The sequence below is a fragment of the Furipterus horrens genome, unplaced genomic scaffold (assembly GCF_987537825.1).
Source record: "Furipterus horrens unplaced genomic scaffold, mFurHor1.1.pri manual_scaffold_9, whole genome shotgun sequence".
Classification (NCBI taxonomy): domain Eukaryota; kingdom Metazoa; phylum Chordata; class Mammalia; order Chiroptera; family Furipteridae; genus Furipterus; species Furipterus horrens.
In genome coordinates this window covers 23550284-23565125 of record NW_028327179.1, presented here as the reverse complement: position 1 = coordinate 23565125, position 14842 = coordinate 23550284, and the positions used below count along the sequence as shown (strand labels likewise).

General features: G+C 34.6%; 1 protein-coding gene across 2 annotated transcripts; it reads left to right on the top strand.

Moving 5' to 3' along the window:
- Positions 1-2: 2 nt before the first annotated feature.
- TMEM106B (transmembrane protein 106B) lies at positions 3-10806 on the top strand. 2 transcript variants are annotated; one of them, XM_090287158.1, is made up of 8 exons: positions 3-206; positions 2358-2579; positions 4948-5011; positions 6294-6453; positions 7375-7515; positions 7780-7829; positions 8559-8612; positions 9760-10806. In XM_090287158.1, the coding sequence occupies exons 2-8, from the start codon at positions 2360-2362 to the stop codon at positions 9896-9898; spliced, it is 828 nt and encodes a 275-aa protein (XP_090143284.1). In that variant the 5' UTR covers positions 3-206; positions 2358-2359; the 3' UTR covers positions 9899-10806. The 2 variants fall into 2 exon arrangements, with proteins under 2 accessions (XP_090143284.1, XP_090143285.1); XM_090287159.1 differs by having other exon boundaries at positions 3-235.
- Positions 10807-14842: the final 4036 nt, after the last annotated feature.

Here is a 14842-nt window from a genome sequence, read left to right as displayed (position 1 = left end):
GCTCTGCGCAGGCGCGGGTGCAGGTTACCGTAGGGTCGGGCATCAGCCGATTCCATCTTCGTGCTGCCCCTCCCCCCTGACTCCGCTGCGACCCTGCCGCAGGCTGGTCCCTTCAGCCTTAGCACCTGGACAGCGGATTTCTTGACCCAGTCCTCGGGCCCGTCCGCGCCGGAGCAGCTCGGGACTGCACAGCAATCCTCCTGCGGGTGAGAGACCCCGGACGCGCAGCCCCCAGGTCCTGTTCCGGAGCGGGGCCGGGGAGGCGCCTTAGCAAGCGCCGAGGGGAAAGAGGGGAAGCCGCGGGGGAGCTGAGTCCGTCAGGCGACGGGGGAGGAGCTCAGGGCTGTGTTGATGGAGGTGTTGTGCCACCTCCTCCAACCCAGACCCAGACTCCTGTCAAGGGACTCGGGCTTCGGCCCAATGCCGACGCACCGCGGTGATTGCAGGCCGCCACACTTTGTGCGGCCAGGTGGCCCCTCGTTTTGCCATTCTCGAGTTTTCTTGTACAGTTGCCTGGATCTTATTTTTAACTTTTTCAGAGTAGGCTGTATGCCAGGTTTTGTTTTGTTTGTGTAGCGTCCTTCGTTACCACAGAACACCACGAACCATTTCAGTTGGATGGAGTGCTGTAGTTATGCTTGCTTTCTTCATACTGAGTCTGAGATCCATGTTGGTTTTCAGTAAAAGACTGTGGTAAAAGATTTAAAAACAAGCAAAAATACTGAGCACAGGCCAGAGAAGGGGGCCTGTAACCTCTCTATACATCAACCGGCCTCCAGGAATAAAAGTGGTTAAATTCATCAGTGCTATGAAGAAAAGCTAGTACCTGGCAAGATCTGGCGCCTGTTCATAGCCTTGATGAACAAGCACCTGTCATAGGCAGACCATCCAGGCAATTGTTAGATGAGGTCCGGGCAGAGATCCACTGGTTTTGCCTTCCGTGTTCTTCTCCCTTAAGGAATCCCAGTGTGGGGACAGTAATGTTCATTCACCGCTGAACCACCTGTGCCTGGCAAGTATTGGTTTGGCTGGGATTTAATGTCATTGAAACACATCGAGAGAAGATAATGCATTTGTAGAAGTCATAAATTATATTTTTGAACTTAACAGGGACAAAGTGTACATAGATTTTTGGAATAGTTAAATAATGAAAATAAGCATCTTTATTCATAATTTTGTCGACCAGTTGAATAGTTTTTGGGTTTTCTTTTACCCTTTTGCTTACATTGTGTTGAGTGACCCCAATACATAGATGGCATGCCAGTTTTAAAAAGCAAACTTCTGTACATTGAACTATTTTAAGTATCAGTTTTCTTTATTCAAGTCAGTGACAATTTTTAAAGGAAATATAATTTATCTCTTTATATGAATGTCTGTAATCTATTTTTAGGAACTAATAGAAGGTATATAATCAAATGTAGAAAGAAATTTTTTTTTAAATTTTCTTTATCTCTATTAATTTTCCCCTCAATATCAACAGATTGGATCTTATCACTTTAGCTCTTTTCATTCTTAAAATTGTATGGCCTTCCTGCAACATTATTGCATTACCTACCTACAGAGGCTATTTTTGTATAGGTAGTAATACTAATTACATATAGAGAAACTTGGTTTTAAATTTATATTTAATTTTCCCCATGTTATTTTTGATACTGTCATCCTAAAATTTTGAAATTAGCATTCTATATTTTTCTGCTTTATATGGGTAGGTTATAGTCCATATTTTGGCATGTTAATTTCTTCTTTTTTTTTTTAATCTCTGCCAACCGCTGAATGAGAGAAAAAAACTGTAGGATTTGGTTTTTGAGTTGTTTTTGTTGCACATGTTTAAATGTTTAAAGCAAGAAACATGAGGTGGGGAGAAATTGTAAGTTTTTTTATCACAAAGGAGCATGAGTTTTAAAGGATAAAAAAATATTACTTTGCATTTACTTGCTGTTATAAAATACCTAGCTGTTATCTGCCCAAAGCAGCTTTTGCCTTCAGTGCTAATTGGTTTAAAGGTAGAATGTGGTTTTGTTTTATTCTAAGAAATGTGAAGCCCACGTGTTACTTTTCAGAGAACTCAAAGGAAGTATAGACTTGTTAAATTGTAGCCCGTTCTCATCACAAGTCTGATATGATATCGTTTCATCATATTTTGTTAGAAAAACACTTTCGGACTCTAGTAAATGGCTCCCTTGTTTCAGACATTACTTTGATTGAGTATAATTCTAACCCCCAAAGTAGAGCTGGAATGTTTGAAGGAACATTCCCCGGCGTTTTTTCGAAATTAGATTGGCATAACTATCCCATGATGTTCTTGAGTATACATTTTTTTCCCTGAAATTTACTGTAAGATCACTCTTTTTCTCTAGACATGGGGAAGTCTTTTTCTCATTTGCCTTTGCATTCAAATAAAGAAGATGCTTACGGTGGAGTTGCATCAACGGAAAACGTGAGGAATGGATTGGTTAATAATGAAGTCCATAATGAAGATGGAAGAAGTGGAGATGTCTCTCAGTTTCCGTATGTGGAATTTACAGGAAGAGATAGTGTTACTTGCCCTACTTGTCAAGGAACAGGAAGGATTCCTAGGGGTATGTGCATTGTTTTCACTTTAAGAATGATTCCAGGCATTTGCACAAGAACTACATTAAGAGGGATGGTGTGTGATGATGAGTCAAAGGGAAAAACATCAGTTTATGGCATATCACAGAGGAAGTCGGAGGGCATGATCTCCATGTGCGGTGGTAGGCTACTTTAGAAGCAGTGGCAACAGTAGAATAGTAAAAGTACCTTTGTGCTCTTGTCATTTTCTGCTTTGTCAAGTTGATAATGTGACTCTGGAGAGGCCCCAGTGGAATGACAGAGTGGCAGTATAAGGTCCAGCAGAGTCATAAATGCCTTGGGTTGGGAAAGTTTATATTTGAGGTGGCTTTTGAATGTGATGATTTTATCTTTGCAGTGATAGCAACCATTTGAAAATAAAAGGATTATTTTAGTTGAAGAGATTAATGTACCGGGCTGGGGGGAGGGGAGAATTACCTGGATGTATTTTTCAGGTGTGGCCACTGGGCTTTTTTGGCAGCTTGGAAGTGGGCAGTAGGAAATAAAGGGTTACTCCAAAGGTATTTTTTATCTGAACAACTGAAAGAATGGAGTAGCTATTTATTAGGATGGAGAAAAGGTTTTAATGTGTATGTCAGGGGAGAGCTCAGTAGCTCAATTTTAGTTATTTACGTTTGGAGTTACCTATTTGACACCTAAGTGGATATGTTCAGTCGGCACTTATAGCGAGGGCCTGGTATTCAAGTGCAAGGTGTAGGCTAGAGTCATTATTATACAGGTGTTACTTGAAGCTGCGATGGATGAGAGCACCAAGTTCAGTGGTGTAATAGAAAAAGAGACACTGAACCCTGGGGTATTACATCTGAGGTCAGTTACATGAGAAAGAAATAGTAAAGACAGTGAAAAAGAGCAGCTGGAGTAGGAGGAGGGAATTCTGTATCTGTGGTGTCCTGGAAGATAAATGTAGAATGTATAATGAGGAGGAAAGGGTGACTGACTAGTTATATGCTACTGATAGATCAATTAATGTGAGGACTGAAAACTGACCTTTGAAGAGCAGTTTTGGTAGCCTGCATAAGTATGTACAGAGCATAGGAGAAATGAAATGAAATGAAATTCTACAGTGGAAAGATAGTTTTTTGGGGGGGTTACTGTGTTGAAAAGGAGAGATGTGGTATTTATCTAGAAGGGGATGTGAGGTCAAGAGAGGGATTTTTTTAAAGATGGAGAGAATAATATATTTGTATGCTAATGAGAATGATCCACAGAGAGCATTGGTAATGCAGGAGATGGGAAAATTATTAGATCTAGTGCACAAGTGCAGAGGGCTACTCCTAGTAACAGGAGAGAAGGGAGACTGTGGATACAGATAGGTGGGTGGATGTGGTGTTGGGAGCTTGTGGAAGCGCTCCTCTGTTTGCCACATCATGAGCTCAGAGGGATTCTGGGGAGGAAGGTATTGGCATCATAAGGGCCACTTGAGACTGGTGACATAAAATGAGATCATTGAGCCTAGTTGTATAGTTTTCTCTATCCACATGTAGCTATGGCTATAGGCCTAGTAGCTAAAGGGTTGGTTTTAACCAGGATTGTAGTTTAGCCAAATGAATACTACCAAGAAAGATGTGATATTTATATGCACACAAAGAGACATATTACATAACATATATGTATTTATATGTGGGTGTTTAGGGGGTGTAAATGAGGGGAGTGTTGTGGAGGAATCTGGGAGGAAGGATGGAAGTGTTATGAAAAGCTTTAAAAATGAATGACCGTTGTGCTTAAATAGTTAATACAGAGCCAAGTTCTGATAGATTGGAAAATTGGCATTTAAAGATTCATTTATCCTTTAAAATACATGGATTTAGCACAACCCAAGAAATAAATGATGGATTTTGAAGTGACTTAATGTAGAAGAGGGTGTGGCCTGAAGGAGTCCTGGAAGGGTCATTCCAGAGGCTCTTAGAGCATGAGACTCAGTATGCGTCAGTTTTGGTTTTCAAGGGGGTGGTGTAGGAACCTCTGTAGTTACAGGAGTTTCAGGGTACAGAGGAAGCAACATGTTTCTTCTGCTCTGGTCCAGATAACCAAATCAGTTAATGGAAATGTGTGGGGTTGAAGGAAAGCCTGTAAAACTTTTTTTTCAGTGAAGAATGACTCTTTTCTTATTCTTTATACTACTCCAATTAGAGATCTAGGAATGAAAAACATAATTATTGGCTCTGGCACTCAACTTTTTCTACTGGATAGTTTTTGAAGATTTTGAGAGCAGTTTACTAAAGGAATGAGATGAGAACCACATGATATTTTGGTCTTTCCAAACCAGACTTTGTTGTGGAGCTACTACATTTTTAATTAATCATGTTAATAAATTTTTAAAACTGCTTTCAATTTTAGGGCAAGAAAACCAGTTGGTGGCATTGATTCCATATAGTGATCAGAGATTAAGGCCAAGAAGAACGTAAGTGATTATGAGAAAGTGGCAAATTTTTTTGTTCTTTTCTATTTCTTGCTTTTCAAGTTATGTATAATAATTACTCTCATTAACACTATTAAAGAGGAAAATGCCATCATATTATTAAATTATGCTCTCATATGCTTTGTGTCATTAAAAAAAAATAGATTCCTAGTTGGGGTAAAGTCTTGAAAGCAGCATAATATCTGAATCTTCTCAAATCCATTTAGTTAAAACAGACTAACCTAGAATAGTAGTAGGAAACACACTTAGAGAAAACGTGTATTTTAAAAATGGGTGTTCAGGTGTTCCCACAAGCCATAAAAACAGATATTCAAACCATAATGATAGCAAGGACCTAACATGCTGCACAGCTGTGCAGAAGTTGAAGGGAAGCAGGTAGAGAGTTTCTAAGAGTCCTGAAACCCCTGATACCAAAAGAAGAGGATCCCAGAGGACTTTCAGTAAATACCTCTAAGAATAACCTGTTAAAATGGGAGGACTCCTAATACTTAAGCTTGGAGAGAGTGCAGAAAAGGCCCCAGAGATCCACCAAAGGGCCATGAGAAAGCCAGAAGAAACTGGACCATCCTAAGCCCTCAAAGACCTGAGGGAAATTGTATTTTAAAAATTCTTAAAAAAATAACAGGCACAGTCTAAGGAATAACCTGCTGGGGGTGGAATCCAGTTTGCAAGAACATAGATAAAGGAGAGAGAAGGTTCAGAAACTAGAGAAATAATCTCAAAAGTATAGAAGTGGATATACACAGTGGCCGTCTTTTTTAATACCTTGTATAACAACAGAGGATGGCTATAAACTCGGGGTGAAATTGATGGGGTGTGTAGATACGTCATTTTTTTAAGAGCTTCAGAGGTGGGTATGATGAGTAGTCACTTTAGGGAATGTTGATGGCAAAATTCACATGTGAAAATTCTGCTTCAGTGAATTCAAGAGGGAGTCTTGAAATCAATGTAATTTTAAAGCTCCCTATCTTGATTTTAATGTGCAGTGCAGTTTGGGAATCACTGTAGTAATGTTCTATCTGTAATAAGCCTGAAATCCTAGTGTTCAATAGGGTAGAGACATCTTTTAAGAAAAACGTTTTAACACTTAATAGACTCAGACCCAACCCTACTCAATACTTCTATAATGTAAAAATTTGATAAAATACATCTTACACTGCTAGCATAATAGGAGAGAAATTCAAGTTGAAAATACTCTCTAAATGTTTCTTTATGTAATATTTGATGCACATACAATATATAAATTCCCCATTTTTCTTTTCAGAAAACTGTATGTGATGGCTTCTGTATTCGTCTGTCTGCTGATTTCTGGATTGGCTGTGTTTTTTCTTTTCCCTCGCTCTATCGACGTGAAATACATTGGTGTAAAATCAGCATACGTCAGTTATGATGTTGAAAAGCGTACAATATATTTAAATATTACAGTAAGTAAAAATTTATATTAAAAATACTTAACTTTATTCCTTTATGATGTTAAGCAGCACCTTTGTACCTGTTGAGAGGTTATTAGATGTGACACCGGTTGGTTTGCTTTCTGTATGTGTGCTATTGTATACTGACCTTCTCTCTATCATTTCTGGTTCTGCTGAAAGTGTTGAATAATAAGTATTGGCAGTTGTGTATACAAAATCACTTAGCATTTGAAGATGCCTTTAGGAGGGTAAATGAATTAAACAATTAGTTGCTAGCAAAAAATATATTTACAATCTTTTTACTTTTCAACACTTCATTCCAAATTTAAGACCATTGTGAATTGGAATCAGAAAAGTTAGGCCCAACTGTTACCTGAGTATGGAAGTGATGCACCTGCACTTCTTTCCAATCAAAGAAACTTCACTCCTTTCCATTTCTTCTCCTTAGTAACCTGGTGGAAATTTCTATTTGTGTATAAGTTAAAATACCAATTTCTTTTAAACAAAGAAATTTGTTTAAGGTAATATTTAACATTTTATATGGCCATCTTTATAGTTATTAGAATAAGTAAGAGCTTACTATATTAACATTGAGTAAAAACTTAGATCAAACTTAAAAGGTATTTTTATTTCATTTTTACTAAGAACACAAATACATTTTCTAACATTCATTTTTCTATATTCCTGTACCACTTCTGGGCCTATTTTTTTTTTATTGTACATTTATTGTAGCATATTCTATACATAGTATTCATGCATAGAGCCAAATAATTGGTTTGTTTAATGTTCTTTAACACTTTTTTAAAACTTTTATTTCTTCTAATAATGAAGCATGGCCATAACTGAAGTCATTTTTTAAAATTAATTTGAATGCATATTTGTTTTGCTTATTTTCAGATAACTTGTACATTTTTGACCTCCTTTCTTTTGCAGAACACATTGAATATAACAAACAATAACTATTATTCTGTTGAAGTTGAAAACATCACTGCACAAGTTCAGTTTTCAAAAACAGTTATTGGAAAGTCACGCTTAAACAATATAACAAATATTGGTCCATTGGATATGAAACAGGTAAGCTTCAATCATGAAATATTTTGGAGAAGTTAAATGAGCCTCAGCTTTGTTTGTCATACTAACTTGAAGGAGGTGAGGGTCTCCTCAAAACTTGACTTTGAAATATATCCCATTAATGTATACAAGAGAAAGTCTTAGCATCAGACTCATAAAGGGAGATATTTCTGAACTCTGAAGGTATAAATTGTATTCGTAATTCTTGATTATACTTGATTATTGATCCTGTTTTGTATCTGTTTATTTTCATTTTTTGCCTTTCAGATTGATTACACAGTACCTACTATCATAGCAGAGGAAATGAGTTATATGTAGTAAGTTCTGATTTTTAATAATTTCTCTCATTCAGTTATAAGGTCTGAAGAATTAAATATATGTGTATTTAATATCCCATAATCTTAGCAGTCATAAGACTACATTTTGGAATATTCCTTCTGGCTTCTATTCATCTGTTCTTTTCTCTTTTCAACATATGTGACATTTATGTACATCTATAAACATAGATTATTTTTAGTTTTCAGAATTAAGATCATATATCCATGTCATTTTTTGTTTACTGTGTTGAGAACCATATTTTCATATATTCTATTATTTATTGATATTTTATTGTAGGAAGATTAATGCTAATGTGTAATACACATTAGCTTTGAAGTTCTAAAGCTTTTAAATTGATACTAAATGATTATTAACTCTTGTTTAGTAAAACAATGATACATTTTCATCATCTTTTGTTAACAGCCTGATATAGAATTTCTGAGTAAGAAATTGGTTAGTAAAATTTCAAAAGGTGAACAAAAAGTAGAAATAAATTGTGGCACATGTTAAAACGACTCTACAACTGCTGTAGCAGAAAAGTGTATTTGTTTTTAGAATAAGAATTCATGAAAAATTAATCATTATTTGAGATACAGAAAATGCGCAACCATAATGCTTACTTATATCTTAATAATATTTTTAGCTTTAACATAGCAAGAATTGTAATTAAACTTTTACATTTATAATGTCATCGGTCTCATTTGTTCACATTGTTTTCTCTTTAACAGTGATTTCTGTACACTGGCATCCATCAAAGTGCATAACATAGTACTCATGATGCAGTGAGTATGAATTTCTGTTTAAACTTCAGATTTATAACATTGGCTTAAAGCGGTGATTTTTCTACCAGTGTACCACAAGAATTTCTAAATTTTTAAAATGTGCACTGCCTGACTACTCAGGGCACTGACCTCTTTTCCCTTAGATTGTCAAATTAAAAAAAATGACCACAACCAACACAACAATAGCTATCTGGTGTGAATGCCCTGTCTTGAACCCTAAATATGTAGTTGCATCTTATTGGTCATGTTGCATAATAAGTTTGCATCTGATTGGTTAATTCTTGATACCAGAAACCCTTATACAAATATAAGCACCTCACTTTTTAAAATATTTTATTTATTTATTTTTAAAGTGGAGGGAGAGAAACATCAACCAGTTGCCTCTTGCACTTCGCTCTGGTGACCTGGCCTGCAACCCAGGCAGGTGCCCTGACTGGGATTCTAAATGGCATATTATTCCACTTACAAATGAGGAAACGGGAGTTTGAGAAGTAGTTCAGGAACACGTGGCTGCTGAATAGTGAACATGGACCTTGCAAGAACTCAGGAAAATGACAGTGTTTGGGATACCAATTCCTTGCTGCCTGTGGGAAATGGCCATTAGCATTAGTGAGGAGAAGTAAGGTTATTGGTTTGTAACTTGGGAATTATTCTAAGCTGTTAAAACATTGTAGCTTATAGGTTTAATGTTTGCCATGAGCTAACATTTGATTAACCCTTTTCCTATGATGATAGAAGTATATAATTTTTAATCATGTAATGCACTTATATGGGGGTGGGCCAAAGTAGGTTTACAGTTGTTTGTATGAAAAATAATACAATAATTAATAAGTAATAACGCAAGGATAAATTCTGTTGCATGTACTCAAAACTACAAACCTACTTTGGCCCTACATTTTCTAAAGATCAGTGTTTTGAAAAAATTACATTTGTTGTATATAATTATTTGGCTAGGGCTTGCTCAGTGAGCATTTCTGTTGTTTGTTTGTAAAATATTCCCTAAGAGACCCATGTCAGAATATGAAGTTGTCGTTAATCAAATAATCTGTCTGGAAAGAATTTTGATGTATAAGAGTATTCTTACTTCAGAAAACTTTTTTTTTATACATATCTATTCAGTGTTTCTCCTCATTTCTTTTATTTTTAGAGTCACTGTGACAACAACATACTTTGGACACTCTGAACAGATATCCCAGGAGAGGTACCAGTATGTAGATTGTGGAAGGAACACAACTTACCAGCTGGGGCAGTCCGAATACCTGAATGTACTTCAGCCACAACAGTAAAAATTGAAAGAGATGCAGCTAAAGAAAAAGAAATACCTATTGATATTCTTTAAACTCTGAAGGATGAGGCACTTACTTCCTGACAAGAGATCTTAAATTGAACAAACCTAAAATACAGCTAAAAGTATGTGGACTTGCAAGTTCCTGCAGCTCTTCATTCTGTGTTCATGATATTGGTACCCGGATCTCTCCTTTAATCTAAATTTACTGATTCCTTTTCTTTTCCCCTCCTATCCTCTACCCCCACTCCCCAAAGAGGGAAACTGAGACTTCCCCTACAGGAATATAAATATTTAAAATTCACAGCTCGAATCACTATTGAATACATAAGTTTGGTGATGAACATAATTTAAGAAACTATTTCTGAAAGTTTTTATAGACTATTACTGATAGCCTATTCTTTAAGAAAGACTTCTAAGGAATAACTTTTTTCCCTTTTATAAATTCCCATTGCTACAAGGGAGTATTTCAACTATATAGTATGTTATCTTTTAGCTAAACATTTTTAGTTTTTCATTTGTTGAAATCTATTCATTGGCATTTTTTGGTCCCTCTTATTTCAAGCCTGTGCTTGAATAACACTTATAAACCAAAATAATCTACAAAATTCTGTACCTAAAAAATTTTAAGTCTCTAAATAATGTTTCACATGTCTTTCCATTTTATAGTTTTGTGAAATTTTTGTGTAATCTTCAAACATAGCTAATGTACAAATTGTAAATAAACTGCATGATTTTTATACAGCTTTAATAAATGTCAAATAAAGTGACACAGATTCAAAATAAAATAATTAGCTCATAAATATAAAACAGGAAATGGAATTCAGAAACCTATAGAATGTGATTGTTTCCATTTACGTATTAGATCAGGCATAAAGTAGATTTGAAATAAATTATTTTGATGTGCCACTCTTTTTAATGTTACTTTTTATATTAAAAATTGTGAAGACACTTTTCACAACTATTAGGTACTTAACTCATCAATTTTATGAATCCTTTAGAGGTGGAAATTATTTCTTTGGTTGAAATTATCCAAGAAATCCTGTAATTAAATGATGGTGGCTGTATCAAAATAAAACCTGTATTATGATATTAAAAATTTAATCACTTTGCAGATCACATGGATATCATGTCTAACAGTTATATTTTTTAAAGTTTTTACTTTAGGTTTGGATATTTAAAGTTTTTTTCAAGTGCGAATTATTGACTTACTCACTTTGTTGTTTTATACTTTCAGTACCATTTACCAATTGGGCTTTTTGCCTTTTCTCTTACCAAGGTCTAAGTACCTTTTAAATACGTACTGCTGAGTGTAGGGGCCAACTGTGATACCAAGAAGAAGGGAGCGGGTGACTTCAGATTAGTTTTCTTCTGTTCCCCAGTATCAGAAATCAGGTTCCCCCTAGCCTTCTCCCCGGAAGTGCCTAACTTAGGTCTGAAACATACCTACTAATCATTCCGACTCTCCACTTTAAAACATACACTGTATTAAATGATGCAGGTTAATTATTAACAATGAATGATTGATTATTTGATAATTATTGATAATGATTTAATAATAATTGTTTATTATGAAGCCCTCCTGCCTTTAAACACACTCAGATCTCCCTTTTGCTTTCATACCATTTTCTCCATGTTTTCCTGAGTGAACATTTTAAATACATAAGTAGAATACACTGACTTTTTTTAAACTACTTTGTCTTCCCTTAATTCATTCCTAATTCATCCATTGTTATTTTTAACTAAAAATCACCCTTTTACATTTATTATGGACTTTCTAATGAAACCCAATTTTTATTTTTATTTTTCCTTTTTTTTTTTTGCTACTCGCATTCTTCTTGATACTGCACACTTCTCTAGTGCATTGATTCTATTTGTTTTTCAAATCATTCTCATTTATTTTCCCTCTCTTTTAATGACTATTATGTAGACCCTCTTTTGTCTCAGAATTTCTACTCCTGTGACTTCAACCATCATCTGTATCAGGGCTTCCAAATCTATTTCTACATACTTGACTGATCCCTCATCTAGTTTCTCATTTAGCTAGTAACTGAGAGACAATAGTATTTCAGTGACTAAGTGTAAAACCAAAAAATGTTTTATAATTTTTTTGTTTTGTTATCAACTTATTCTCATGTCCTGTTTCCTTCAAAATCACATTTATTTCTTCAGAATGATCCTTCAGATGTGTCTTATGAAAATCAATCCTGATTTATTTTCTTGCTTTGTCATCTTTTAACCTTGGAAAATTATATAGTTTAACTTAAATGGATTTTTCTGTTGATCTGTGGTTCTAACATTTTTTTAGAGTAAGTTCATAGTATCTCCTGAAGAGGCAGGAACGTGAGGGAACATTTGCTTTTAGTGACTTAGTTTCAGTATTTATTTTCTTTGTTCTCTAAATTAAAAACATTATACCTACTTTCTGTGAGTTTAAGTCAGAAGAAAAACGAGAACTTAAAGTAAGTGAAAAAACAGTAGTAGAGAAATAAAGATCAACTATGATTACTTTCGGAGAAGGTTAAGTAACTACCAGAATGAGCTTAAAACAAAGCAGGCTGTGAATTAATAAAACCACAGAAACACATTCAGGTAAATCCAAATTATAGCCATGTAAAAAATCTGGAAAGAATTAATGAGGCTTATCTTTTCTTAGGTCATGTCCAATGTAGTTTCTTACATGGTAATAGGATAGGTATCAATGCATCTTTTAAAACTGCTCTCAGGCCTTATCCAAAGGACATGGTAAAGATGTCACAATTTTTTTTCCTGATACTTTCAAGATTAACTTCCTCTTAAATTGTACTTTTACAAGACTGGTCATTCTAACTACGTATAATACTGTAACAAGCCTCTGTGTGTTGACGTTACATGTATATAGCACTCAGTCCTTTTTAGAGCACTTTCATATGTTTTTCTTATGTGATTTCTTTTAGCCCTGTGAGTTAGAGAGAAAAGGTAGTAGGATTCTCATGTTTTAGAGAAGGAAGGAGAAGCGTGGAGAAGTTGAGGGACTTACTGAAGTTTAGTAAATAGCTTGATGGGCCAGACCTAGTTTTTCTCCCTCCCATGTTTATGCTCTATTATTTAAAATACCCATTGGAAAGCCCTGTTGACTCAGGTTAGTATCAAAAATTAGAGAAACTATTCACATGTTGAATAGTGACAATCAAAATAACATTGGTGGACTATGATTTGGGTAACTTTAAGCTGGTACCTGAAATATTTTAAATGGGAAGTGAACACTAGTAAAATATTTTGTAACATAATCTGTAGCTTAATATTTCTGTAAAATATAGTACTCCTTGATAATTCCAATACAGATGTGACAGATATGTCACCAGAGAGACTATTTACAAATGAGAAATTTTTAAGATTTGAAATATGAACAGTATGAAAATATTAGACCAGATAAATTGCTTGAAACTGTTAAAATGATTACTTTATAATATGTAACATGTAAATAACTGGTTTTATTTGTGTAGTTTTTCTATGCCTTCTTTGCTTTTATAGACCAATGAGGTAATTCTCTAAAAATTCATGACAAGAAAATAAAATTCTCTTCAGATCTTCTGAATTGTAGTTTGGAAATGATAACCATGCATTGTTAAAATATATAGGAAGTGACTGCCAAAACACAATAAAAGTAACCTAGGAGACTTCAAATGTTAGTCTAATGAATCCTTTGTGGTTCTTAGCCTTATCATTATTGCTATATAATTTTGGATATTTCACTGGAGGGCATGTCTCCAACCCTCCCACGCTATTTTTTTTTTTTAAGTTCTTAAATAATTCTTTATATGATGATTACATCTTATTTAAGAAAATAGTTTTCTAGGTACTTGACCCCAAAGTAAGTCACTTTGGTATAGCTTGGTATAGCTAATATTAATGGTTACTTACTATGTCATATACTACATTAATCTTTCATGTGCATTATGTTACTCCTCAGAGGAGCCCTCTGAGGTAGATACTTTTGTTGCTTCCCATTTTATATGAGAAAATTGAGTTTTAGGGTGGCAGATTCAAGATTTACAATGACTCTCTTTGACTCAAGCAGTATTGCTCTTACAGTTAGCATATTTTCTTTCCAGTCTTTGAAAATGTTCTATTTATAAAAATATATTGGTTGTTGCACTTAGTATATAAAAGACTTTGAGGCGTTTGACAGCACAGTTGATCCTTAAACAACGAGGGGGAGTTAGGGGTGCAGACTTCCCACCTAGTTGAAAGTTAGCATATAAATGTAGTAGGTCATGTGCATGTGGGGATTTCCAACCACAGAGTGGATGAACAAGATGGGTTTAAGTTGCACTGGGCATTTGTGTATAAATTGGCCCCTGCAGTTCAAACCTGTGTTGTTCAAAGATCAACTATTTTCAAAAACACTATTAGGATATTCTGCTATTTTGTACATCTTTGGTATAATAAAAAATGGTTATTATTTTTTAAATATTCATGTTAGGATTTTTTTCTTTTACAACATGAAAAATTTTTAAATTACAAATACATATCAACCTTCTTTGATAAGCAGTATAAATTGAATTTGAAGTTATTACGTTGTAAGCCTAAAGTTGCTTACCATAATGTCATGATATTTAACTCAATGTCTGGAAGCAGTAAATACGTGGCTTAAATAAATCTTAAGAATAATTAATTTGACTTATTTTGTAAAATCATATTTTAAATTAGATGTTTATCTTTATCTTTAAGGAGAAATGTGTTTGAGAAGGTAGGGTAAAAAGACTTAAAACATTATTTCTTTAAAAAATTTATTTTTACATGAAAAAAATATATTTAAATGTGCTATAATCAAATACTTCACTTCTATTTCCCAGATCAACTTATTTCAAAGTAAAAATTTTCACTTGTCAGCTGAAATTTCTGACTAGAACTACTAATACTTAAGTGTTTTTGTGCTTAGAATGTAAATTTCACAGTGGAT